Below are 13,094 nucleotides of genomic sequence, written 5' to 3'. Positions count from 1 at the left end.
CGCCCTTAGAATTATCTTTAGAATATAATGCAATATCATGATGAACCATGTTAACACATACGCTGACACCGTAAAGTGATCCAATCTACAGCATCAGGATCACGAAGCCAACTGTGGCCATCCTCAGTTCTCCGTCACTGCTGTCCTCTCACTGCTCCTTGAGTAGCACTAACGGGATTATTTTTTCTGGGTCCGGAACAGATAAAGCATTAAGTGCACGAGAGCTTAGGGTCTTCGCTGAGGACACCATTTACTTTTTAATGGATGAGTCTGCTGTGGGTTCCTGATAGTTAGTGTACAGTATAACTGCATACATACGCTCATCATTCATTCACTATTATACGGGTGATCAAAGCCCGTAAGCTTTGGGTTGATGAGGCATGAGTAAAGTCATGAGTGGTGAGATTTGTCCCATGAGCTTTAGTACAGGATAATCTGAGTCATGACTTTGCTCTTAATGAACCTCAGTCTGGGTTAATGTCCCTTGCATCCGTTTACATCAACTAGATTAACTTTGTTCTCATCAACTCAAAGAGCTGGTTAGGTAGTTATTGCTGCAAGAAACACACACAACAAAGCTGTGCTAGAACATTTATATTCTCCCAGGGCATGTTACTCCAAGCGCTTGAACTACTTCAGATACGTAGAACAAATAGATTTGCAACGGTCGCTTTTTCGCATCCAGTGTGGACAGATTCTAGCTTTTACGGCGCAATGCGGCGGTGTTGCTTTTATTCTTGTGAACTTATGTAACCAAGGTCCAAAATTAACACTCACGGAGTGTCAAACGCTTCTCTGTTAGCATGGCCTTTGAAAGTAGTTTAAAGGCCATTCCTAGAGTGTGTCCCAAAGCGAAGGGAGCATATTTAAATGTGCTTAAAGTCGAAGTTGCTCTCTTAAGAATACAGACAAATGTGCTTGTGCTTTGAAAGGCTCACCTGCAGTCTTTCATGAGCCATAGAAGGTCATATTCTGGTTATGTGCACTTGTAATTTAGTGTTTTGTAGACCTTCTCAAAATAGATGCGCTGTTGCTACCTGTGCCTGCCAGGTAGCCCTCGACAAAGCACAGAACGTCCTGTGTTTGGTCTGGATGTCAGAATGATGCCTTTTAATAGGTTTGCTATTTACCTTAGGCTTTATTTTCAGAGCCTTTCCTCTATCACAGAGCACCTTGGATTTACTGCAGCGGCATTGAGATCACAAAATATCCTTGAAATTGCTGTGGGCCTTCCAGTGCCAGTATCACAAATAAAATTAAAGTGTCTAAGACAAATATGTCTTCTGTCTGTGAAGACGTGTGGAAGAAAAGACATGCTCTCCGCACAATGTTGTGCTTCATACTTAAGATTGTCAGTTCATGATCTTCATATGTAACAGGAACATTAATCATTCTTGACCAAGTCATTTATATATATATATATATATATATATTATTCCCAAAGGATTCAGAAACTTTCAAATTAATAAAACTTATACATCAAATGTAACTATGTCTTTGAATCTTTTAATTCTGACATAAAACCAGAACATTTAATAATGCATGCATAGCAGGGCTTTATTCCTAGAGCGTGTACATAAAGTCAGCAGGAGACAAATGAATACAGTAACAATGCATCACTTTCAGCCTCTTGTTGAAACAACTGTCAAAATGGATGGCTTGCAACATGACTGTTTTGAAAGAATTACAGTAGGAATGGTAAGATCACAGAACTGGTTGTCTGCAACTTCATACATCATCTGTCTCGGAAATCTGAAACAATAAAACTACATAATATATGCAGCTTAAAACATAGATGTATCCTGTGTATGCACGTCATTACATTATCATCATCATCATCATCATCAGTTGAATGTGTGGTGGGCAGGACATGAAAATCCATCAGTACTAAAAATAAATGTTTATGTTGTTCACACGTGGACTAAACAGCAGTTAAACTATTGCTTCAACTGATCTCTAACTTCAGTAAACACACAGAAATGAACCGATCAACTGCACATTCCTCTGCTTAGCCATGAACTGTGGTCGAAAGCTGAAGACGTAACATGCAGGTAGGCACGCCCTCACGTGATTATGATTGGTCGATTGATAAGCTTAAATCTAATTGGCTAAAGAGTGCGACTGATCTGTGAAGGAGGAGTGCGCTGCCAGGAAAGTAAACAAAAATACACACACATATCCAAGGATAAACTCGTAAATTTTAAACATTCGAAGGTTTTTGTGCACAGTTGTACATCTACGAATTGTGTTTTGCATTTGTGAAATGTATTTTATGAATATATAATTTTATTTTGCGCATGTGAATTGCTTTTGGACAGCGCATTCACTGTCTGTGAAGACATGTGGAAGAAAAAGTGGATGAAAAGACATGCACTCCGCACTGCCACTTGAACTGAGGCTCAACAGCAATCTGTCACGTCCCGTTTAAGAGCGTCAAAACAAAATTTATTTGTAAAATAATTTATTTATAAAATTTGAAAACGCGAGTCCTAGTCTGACAACCTTTTTCCGCCCCCCTTTGATTGACAGGATATAATCGGCCCTGATCATTGGCTGTTTTTTAAACAACCGGTTGATGGCCGATTTTGAAAATAATGTCCTACTTCCAATAACAGGACAAATGGATTTAGATAATTTGCTATAATGCGTCCATTGTAGACAAGCTTCTACACAGTCGATTAGACACTGTGTGACACTGCGACTGGTTTGGTGCCTTCTATATATGATATAATTATGTAACAAGAGCTCTGGCACATTCAGACACACACACACCTGCTGTGACGGTGGGCCCATGTCTGGATGAGTGACAGGCGGGGAGAGCCAATGAGCTGCTCTCCCCTGAGGGCCGGGGCTCATCTGCTGGCTCCATGAGTCTCTAGTCCAGCCCACTGCTCACAGCACACAACCAGCTCTAATGTCACAGCCTGTGCTGCTGCTACTGCTGCTGGTGTGAGCGGATAACATATGGAAACCAGAATCAACAGTACAGCTGCGGTGTAATCTTATGAAACTATTGCGAACATATGAATATTTACAATCGGTCCAAAAGTCTTGTTTCCATTAAAGCTCAAAATGCTTTTAAGATAATCTCAAATCGACCTCCTCAGCATGTGCTGTTATGACACTGATAAGGGTTGTTGTTGTTTTTTTGATATATAAAAAAAAAATCTTTATCAATTTGTGTTTTTTATGTAAAAATAGGATTTTATTAGGCTATTTATAAAAAAATATTTATTGGTTCTAAATAATGGTAACAAATAATTTTGTACGTATGCTTTTCATATATAGCCTATATGAAATATTTAGTAAGAAAATGTTTTGACGCCAAAACCAAAGCAGGTTAATAAAGCAGTTTTGCTGTGAAGCAGGATCATACTGTAGTTCTTCTCACCCTGAGAAATGTAACTAGAGGACGAGCCTTTAGGCAAATGTGATAAAAGGATTTTTGCTGAAATCCAATCTTCTCTTTGTTTTATACATGATTTTGTAACCCAATACTCCCAGCGGGACATTGGTGCTTAATATCATCTCAGAGTTGATAAACGCAACAGACTCGTGAATCTAGTAGTAACGTAACGCACATCTACGAGCAGGATGTTTTATATTGTTGTTTGAAGTAGTCATGTGACCTTAAAGCAGCAATTTTCTTTTCAGTTTTGGTTTTAAACTGCCTGAGTAAAAATTGTTCGCGTGATCATCATGTGTTTGGGATTAAAAGAAAAAGTTTGGCCTCTCAGACAACAAGATGGTTTTAATGGTGGTGTTGCTACATTGCCAAACGGCTCAGCTGATGTGGCGTATTTTCTGCGCTTTTCTGTGATTTTTATGACCCGAGGCGCACTGGAATGTGGCTTACGTGGTCATAGAGTATAACACTGGTTCAGCTGAGAGAACATTCCTAACATGGGAAACGCACTCGTTGATACAGTTGTGCTTTGTGATCTGCTAGCTGTAGGCCTACGTAAGAAACCATAAAGACCTCATGAAATAACAAGCAGTTTTCTGTCCTTTTGCTGAGTGCTGACATATCCTTGCCCTGTGCTGACTTGTTTCCTAAACAGCAAGTTTGTATAGGTTATTAGGTTGTATCGGTATATGGATTATTATTATTTTTTTATTTTTTTATTTTAATTTATCTTTTAGTTTGCCACAGCTGTGAACCATGATTAGCAGTTTGCTAGCCAGAAACGCTGATATTTGGGAGAGGGACTTTCTCATTCTAGAGTTTTTTTTGATCGGACAAAAATCGTTTACACCTCTGAGTACAAGATCAATATTTTACACTATCAGAATTTATCACTAGACCTTGCACTTTCTTTAGTTCCACTGACCTACGTCTCACAATTTTAACTCACAGCATACTAACAGTATTGTATCCATGCATTAGTCTTAAAGTGACAGCAGCATAATAAACTACTGTTAGACCTACCTGGAAAACCTGAAAAGCACTGTAAATTTCATTTGTATGTTTGTTCTATTGTATTTATTTATTTGTGCTATTGATTGTAGTTTGATTATTTGTTCTTTTTTTTTATTAATGGCCATTTACTTGCCTTTTATAATGTTCAAAATTTACATTATTTAATAGTTTTAGCTGTGGTATCAAAATTGGAATCGAGAATTGTATTGTAATAAATAAGATGAAATTTCACAAGGATACATGTGTCAAAAACAACAAAAATAATAATCGAAAGTGTATATATACAGTAATATTAGTATATATTAATATATAGTATAGTGTATATATATTATACGTAATAATAGTTTAATCGAAAATCGAGAATCAAATTAAGAATCAAACTGGGACATCTGTTTCGATACCAAGCCCTAGTGTGTATTTATATTTATATGTAATGTATATTAAATGAAGTCAATGTAATAATGTGTGTGTATGTGTATATATGTATATGTAGAGAGAGAGAATATAAATATAAATATAATATATAATATATATATATATATATATATATATATATATATATATATATACTCTCACACTATATAAATTATATATATCACTATATAAATGCTGTAACATATTGCTTATTTGTTAATTAATAATGCCTAATGCATTAACTGATGTTTACAAATTGAATCTTAAGGCAAAGTGTTTACCAATAAAGCCACAGAGTTCATTGTAGTCTTTTAAGACCAGAAAGGAATATTTACTGTAGTTCACACATGACAGGTATGTTTCTGATAAGGGCGTAGGATGAGGATCACGTATGCAGGGAGGCCTGCATGTATTACTGATCGTGTAGGAAGTTGTTCTAATATCCGTTTTACAAATCGCTGTTTCATTTCAGCAGGCCAACTCACAGGGATGGTGCGGTGAGGTAAAGGGTTATTCTTACATGGGCGATAAGGGTGAGCGGGTGCGTTGAGAAAGCCGTGGGGATTGTCTTTGGCTCTGATAATTCAGAAGGGCTTTGGAGGGAGATGAAATGATGTGAGATGGCTCTTGGCTGGAATCCCACAGCTGGGCTTACTCTGTTTTGGGGGAGGGGGCTACAGCACTCAACACAGAGGATTAAAGGCGACTGGGTTTTTTTTTCTTTGCGGGGGCGTTTGGGGAGATCGTTACAATTATTACTCTCTACATGACCCGTGTTTTAGTATCCTCTGTGTTCTGTAATTATGTTTGAAGAGAAAGGCCCATTCCCCATATGCGGTTTAGGTTTATAATCATTGACCCCTTCCTGAAACATATAAACAGTCATTGTTGATGGCGTTATTAAAGAACACAGTTTTCATCACAGTCTGCTCATATTATGTCTAGCGAAATCATCAATAAAGTGACTGCAAAGTTGTTTGCTGTATATGTTTGTTTTTGCCCCGCCAATGTCCCGCAAATGGCAAAACAGGTTAGTTTAAATAGTATTACTCAAGGTTACTCCAGACCAGTGCTTTTATGTTTTGACTCTCTGGCTGGTACATAATTCACTTCCAATTACTAGTAGTTGTTTTGTATGTGTGTGTTTTTGACCAGAAATATTTTGATAAGCTTTATTAAGAACATCTGTGACGTTGTCAATTGCCACTGAGAATAAATTGCGACTTATAAACGCTTATAAAAAGCACAATATATGTAGATCTTTTTGCCTCATAGACTTCCATTATAAGTACATAACCTTAAGTGTGTTGACAGCATGCCACAGATGAAGGAGTTTAAATTGTCCTTTAAAAGGCCATCTTATGCTGTTTTCTCCAATACTACCTCTGACTTTTCTAAGACTTTGCAAAGTCTCTATCTAACCCAAAATTGACCCTGGGGACATTTTAAGTGCTTGGGCGGAAAAAAAAGAGCTTTTGGGTCCAGTGAGGTTCACTTGCTAATGGGAGTTTTTGTAATTAAATTATATGATATTTCTGCAAAGCTGATTGCTATACAACAATAAAATCCCTTGTGAGCTTGTAATCAGTGGATTTGTATGCCTGAGGTCGGGATTCACAGAAATGAAGAGCTGTGTGTAATAACTCTGATATGGGTGCCATTGTCAGACAATGTTTTACACATGCAGGTTTGAAGTTACCTAGACCTTGTAATGGTCAACATACATTGACTGCAAAGTGGTACAGATATGCTATTTAAATAAGTGTGAAGCTATATAAGCAAGACAGCATAAACCTATTGAGTTAAAGACCCTAGGCATGTGAAGGCTTAAAATAAAACATGCCTGAGCTCAAAAAAGAAACTCACTTGCTGTCTCAGTAATGGCTATGCTGATGTTTATTTATTTTTTTATAATCTCTGCAGCCCTTAGATTGAACCAGAAGATTGTCACAGACTGTTGTGCCATAAACTGCTTTGTCATAGCAGTTTCCAGAACTATTGTGGCCACCACCAACACTGTTGTAGAAGAACCTCTGTAATTACTTTTATTTATGAGACCAGGAAAGTTTTCCACCATTTTGTGTTTCTTCCTCTCTTCAATGTATTTTTTTTCTTGTCCCCCTGCAAACAGCCTCAGGGTTTTGGCAGGAACACGAATCCTGATCATGCGTCTATATTTCTCTGTCTGCAAAAAGAAAACATGCACACTCACACTTAAATTGCTGAATCATTGTTTCTTTGCAGTTTTATGAGAATAATTTGCCTCTTTTGACTTATGAGAATATATTCATATAATTTTGTTTTGAAATAATTATAAGCAATATATAAGAAAGATGGCTTATCAAATTCTCTTGCTTTATTGGTTTATTACACAGACGAACAATGGTAACATATATAAATGTATCATATAAGGATAAACATTGCAGTTATACATAAGGAACCACAGTACACTAGTGCATATAAATATTTCTATTTAAAAACTTTCTCATACACACCCACCACCACCCAAATGTGTTAATTCCACTGATATTTAGGTGTACATGTGTTTCTATTAGTTGTTTTCTCGTGCTTACATCATCAGCCAACAGCATGCCAGAGTCGCAGCTCTTCCTGTTGTTGCTAGGAATGTGATGTCACCTGCTCCTTTAACATGGTTGGTCCTTGTGTGTTTCAGGTCCTCAGCCTTGGCCAGGAACAAATGAGCAGCGACAAGGCTTTTCCCCACAATCCTCTGGTGCTCCCTCCCAGCTGGCTGAGCCTGACAGGTTGTGCTGACACTGACTGGAGCTGAGTGCTCTCTTTTTCCGTTGTGCGGGGCCTGGCTGCGTGGAGGAAGCGGGGGCTAATTAATGAGCTGTGAGTATGAGGCCTCACTGCTGACAGCCAGTGGAGACGGGATTAATAGTCCGGTCATCTGGCTTGATGTGTGTGCCTCCAGGCTGCCCCTTGACGAGAGTCCACTGCGGAATCCACCACGGCGGCCGCCGAGAGACCAGCAGAGATGCCCACCGAGACGCTGCAGGCAGATAGCAAGCCCGCCGTCCAGGGTGGGGCCTTTGCCTCTGCTGTCCCACTCCGCATCCTCAACAAGGGGCCCGACTACTTCCGACGCCAGACTGAGCAAAACCCGAAGCGGTTGAGTGCCGTGGAGCGTCTCGAGGCCGACAAGGCCAAGTACGTAAAGAGCCAGGAGGTCATAAACGCTAAGCAGGAACCCATCAAGCCACAGGTACTGGCCAAGCCCCCTGTCTGCCCAGTTCCTGTCAAGAGGAATGGCGGTGTGGGATCTGGCTTGAAGGCCTCCAACAACAATGCCAAGTCGGACACCTGCGCAACCACCACCAAACGGGAGAATCTCAACCTGGAGATCCTGAAGAACATCTTGAACAGCTCCTCCTCATCCGAGGGGCCTGCCAAGGGGACATCTTACAAAGTCGGGGCACGCAGCTGGGCGCCGCATCGCTCATCCGAGCTGACGGAACCTGGATGTCGTTCTTTTACCGACTCGCTCAAGGTACCATCTTCCACGCAAGGTCGACACAGTCCACAGGGAGGCAACTTGAACCTGAGTCGCAGGCTGCTGGAGGAAAGGTCGTGCGAGGCTGTTGGTGAGCGCTCGACGCTGCATGCCTCCCACAGCTCCTCAGACATTCGCCGCATGTGCAATGGAAAGCCACTGAGAGCGGCCCGTAGCAGCAGCTCTTCCGCACCACCACTGCCGCCCAAGCCTAGCGCTAAGGCCTTGGCTGCTTGTGACAATGCACACCGCTCCCCTGAAAGAGAGACACTGGCCAGCACTGCTACAGAGTTGGAGTTGGGCAATTCTGTGGCCCGCAGGCCCTCTCTGCACCGCTCCAAATCAGACCTGAGCGACCGATATGCTCGGGCCGGCGCAGACGTGGAGCGCTTCTTCAACTATTGTGGGCTGGATCCCGAGGAGCTGGAGAGCGTAGGTGTGGAAAGCTTTGCCCGAGCGAACTCTGATATTGTGTCGCTCAACTTCCGTAGTGCCAGCATGATCAGCTCGGACTGTGAGCAGTCACGGCATAGCAACGACGACCTGACCGATGAAGAAGACGATGCTGGGGAGCGTGTTCCCTATGGAATTTCTGCCGTTGAACGGAACGCCCGGGTCATTAAGTGGCTCTACAGCATCAAGCAGGCGCGGGAGTCTCAGAAAGTCTCCCATGTCTAAAAGAGGGAGCAGACCTCCCCAACCCAATCTGGACTTGGTACCTGCTTATTTTTGCAATCCATGCACTGTCTTTGAAATCTCTAAAGATTACATGGCAAAGCCTTTTGAGTTGACGGCTCTTTTTAGTCGCTTTTTTGCATTCAGTGTTCGCTGTCTTCTGAATCTGCATGACTCCTTAGACACTCAGCCTCTTTGCGGCCTCAAGGTAATGCAGCTCATGTAGGAACCTCTTTAAAGATGGTTGCGTCAATGCCATCTCTGTGCTGAGAACAACTCATATTTCCTTTTTTCTTTCTGCCTCTGTCTATCAAACGTCTTGATGCCAGCACTTTTCAGGTGCTTCTTATTTCACTTGGGCGCACTGAGCCAGGAAGCCATATTGGTATGAATGCAGAGCTGCAGTGTGTTTAGACTTCTTTTGATCCTCTCTCTCTGTCACTTTTTTTTTTTTTTTTTTTACTTGTTCTTATGATGGATATGAGCTGTATGTATATAAACCTCTGTGAATAGGCGCAGCAGAAGCATGTTTTAGTCTATTCTCGACATCTCCCCTGCCCGCCTTGTCTTGGTCAGCCTTGCACTGGTCATATTGTTCCAGCAGTATCACGACACCATTCAGCTTCATGTGGTTTGTTTTCACTTTGTCTGTCGTCCATAAATTTCCAGTTTTATTTTTGTGGTACTATTGTTTCGAAAGGTGTAAATGCTGTAAGAATATGTATATCATTTTCAGAGTTGTCTGAAAAGCATTGTGTGATGACGAGTCTGCTATGTTCCTCCGTAGCTCCTGGTCTGTTTGTTCCCCCTTTGGGCTTGCATTGCGAGGCTATGTGAGACTTTGTCCATGAACAAATCTGTACAACACTGTTGTTGCAATGACATATATGTTCGGTATATTGAAGTTTGAGCTGTTACTTAAAGATTTCATCAAATGTTTGTTCACATTTAGTTCTTTTTCTTTTCAATAAATGGCTGATTTTGCCAACTTTTGTCATCAAACTCAAAAGTTTGAATGTATTTTTCTGTCATGTATATATTTGATGCATGTATATGATATTTTTCTTGAAGTGAAGCATAAACATTCTTCAAAATATTTAAATGTGTGTTCCACTGGGGAAAGAAAACTCATACAGGTTCAGAACGACATCAAGGTGAATGAATGATGACAAAATCTTTTTTTTTTTTTATCTATCCCTTTAAGCAGTCATAGAATGCTTTTTGAACCAGCTCACATATTGGCTAGATAGTGAAAAAATAACAAAGGCCAATCATGTGATCCTCCCATTGCTGACCCTGAGAAAACAGCTGTCAAGTCTGGTACTCTCACAACCCTATTTTTGCTCTCTCATTGTAGCCCTTGTCTCTTTGCAGAGCATGGCCTTCTGCAGGAGGGTAGGTGCCTTTAATTTAGTCATTTGTGCTGCTTGCTTTCTCAGGGCAAGAGGAAATGATCTAATTCATCACAAATGTTTAGAAAGTCCAGACCGCTGCATTAGAGGCCCCCTCGGTCCCTGGAGCACCTAACTCATAAACAAGCTCAAGGGATCCATGGGTCACAAGCTGGAACACTTACGTGAAACCTAATGTTTTCACCCACTTTTCTCTGCAGTTTAAAGAAAAGACTCGATGTAATCGAATGCACTGAACTGGTCTTTGTGGTAATTGCTAAGGCAAGTCTCAGTATAACTGTTTCTCATACTTATTCAACTTTGGTGCACATGTAAAGTGCAGACATGAATGATACCTTAAAGGGATACTCCACTTTTTTCGGAAATATGCTCATTTTACATCTCCCCCAGAGTTAAACAGTTGAGTTTTACCGTTTTAGAATCCATTCAGCCGAACTCCGGGTCTGACGGTACCACTTTTAGCATAGCTTAGCACAGATCATTGATTCTGATGAGTCCAGTAGCATTTCTTTCAAAATGACCAAAGAGTTTCAATATTTTTCCTATTTAAAACTTGACTCTTCTGTAGTTAAACCGTGTACTAAGATCGACGGAAAATGAAAAGTTGCGATTTTCTAAGCCTATATGACTAGGAACTACTCTCATTCCGGCGTAATAATCAAGGAACTGTGCGGCTGTACCATGAGTGCAGCAGGCGTAGTGATATGACGCAGCGCCTGAAAATAGGTCTAATAGGTTAGACAAACTTAGTCCCGGTCACGTTGGAAGAAGTTACCGAGCTGGGGACTATTTTCAGGCGCAGCGTCATATCACTACGCCTGCTGCACCCATGGTACAGACACACAGTTCCTTGATTATTACGCTGGAATGAGAGTAGTTCCTAGCCATATCAGCCTAGAAAATCGCAACTTTTCATTTTCCGTCGATCTTAGTACACGGTTTAACTACAGAAGAGTCAAGTTTTAAATAGGAAAAATATTGAAACTCTTTGGTCATTTTGAAAGAAATGCTACTGGACTCATCAGAATCAATGATCTGTGCTAAGCTATGCTAAAAGTGGTACCGTCAGAACCGGAGTTCGGCTGAATGGATTCTAAAACGGTAAAACTCAACTGTTTAACTCTGGGGGAGATGTAAAATGAGCTTATTTCCGAAAAAAGTGGAGTATCCCTTTAAACTGTGTGCCTTATAAAGGAATGGTGTTTTTGCTTCTTTATTCTTGAACACATACCTGAGTCACTTGTAATGACCTGAATACACACTCAAAGTGAAAGGTTCTTTATTGGCATCTATGGACCTTTAACATCCATTAACCTTTCCAATGCACAAAAGATTCATTTTACTGGAAAAGGTTATTTAAATTATTAATATTTTGACAATGAAAACAAAAAATAAAAAATTAAGAACTGATCACTGAAAGGTTATCATTTTCCAAAAAGAAAGAAAAAAAAACCCCATAGCAACACCCTTGCAACCACATAGCACTGCATTAAAATACACTTAAAGTGACATTTCTTAGGTTATGCTGTTGTCTTGAACAGCTTTTATAAGTGGCTGTTGATTTTAGTAACCAGAATAAGGCTTGTCTGTTATTTAAGCCACAAAATGGCTGCCAACTCTTGCTGTTCTGAAATTGAATGTGTTTTTAGGGTAATTATAAATGATTTGTGATAGCATTTGAGTGCCTGTTAAACAATATTTACACAATGCACACCCCCTCCCCTACTCCCCTTACCCCAAGAAATGTAGGATTAGCGAATCCTCCCTCCGTCTTTGCATGACATGAAGATAATTTCTCAGTTGATCTAATGACTAATGGGAGGGTTTATCTGTTCATGTGAGGAAAGCACAAGATTGTCGAGCTGTGGCGGTAAAAAAAAAAAGCCTTGCTTTTTCCTATGAGGACCTGGATTGAAACAAAATGGCACCCCAGGCAACAATAAGGAGGTGAATTTAATTTTCCATTTTGTTTCCTGAAGTTACACTAATAACATCAGACCCTCTCATGAACGCCTTCATTAATTTCCATCTTGCATGCCTGACAAAAGAGGCATTGATGAATGCCCTTTCTATAGCGCCTCTCTCTCTCTTTCCCTGGCAGGAGTGGAGCAGAACATTAGGCTATGAAAGCAAGCCATGTTTGAGCTCTGTCTCTCTCGCTAGAGGGATGCTGCGACATGGTTGTGGGGTTCATTGGCTGTAATCATTCCCACTGCACGCCTCCCTCCACAACACAAAGGCAGCAAGTTTCTTCATCCCTTTGACTCATGCTTTTCTAATGCAGCGGTTTAAGCCTAGCGCTTTGCTACAGCTGTGAACTAGCGTGACATTTACCACCGATTGCCACCTCTCTCTAAGGCCAGAGGCTCACAGTCATCATGTGGTGTCATAACAGGCTGAATGTGGCCTCGTTGTCCCTCTTTTGTTTGTTTTGCTATTGTTTCGTCTGTGGCGCTGCAGCATGAATAACCAGAGATTTCATCAGCACTATATCTCCTTATAGCAGTATTGAAATAGAGGATTTTCTACATGGCACTCTTGGTCAATTTTTACTTTTGTATTTATTTAGAAGTGTCATGTTCATTAAAAGTGAAGGGCACTCATTTTTAAATCAAGTGGATTGTGAATGCAACTTTAAAAAAAAAAAATATATATA

General features: G+C 40.5%; 1 protein-coding gene across 2 annotated transcripts in view; it reads left to right on the top strand.

Annotated features, from left to right (window-relative positions):
* The window catches only part of fam110b (family with sequence similarity 110 member B), a 43,656-nt gene extending 32,877 nt beyond the window's left edge, over positions 1-10,779 (top strand). The window contains exons 3-4 of one of the 2 annotated variants that reach the window (XM_084411688.1): positions 7,509-7,690; positions 7,773-10,116. In XM_084411688.1, the coding sequence (XP_084267814.1) occupies positions 7,836-9,029 (1,194 nt within the window). In that variant the 5' untranslated portion in view covers positions 7,509-7,690; positions 7,773-7,835 and the 3' untranslated portion in view covers positions 9,030-10,116. Of the gene's footprint in view, positions 1-7,508 lie in introns of both variants that reach the window. The other variant, XM_084411687.1, reaches the window with a different exon arrangement.
* The last annotated feature ends 2,315 nt before the right edge of the window (positions 10,780-13,094 follow it).

The sequence above is a fragment of the Rutilus rutilus genome (genome assembly GCF_951802725.1).
Source record: "Rutilus rutilus genome assembly, chromosome: 6".
Classification (NCBI taxonomy): domain Eukaryota; kingdom Metazoa; phylum Chordata; class Actinopteri; order Cypriniformes; family Leuciscidae; genus Rutilus; species Rutilus rutilus.
The sequence above is the reverse complement of the archived record's forward strand: the minus strand, read 5'-3'. Positions and strand labels throughout refer to the sequence as shown.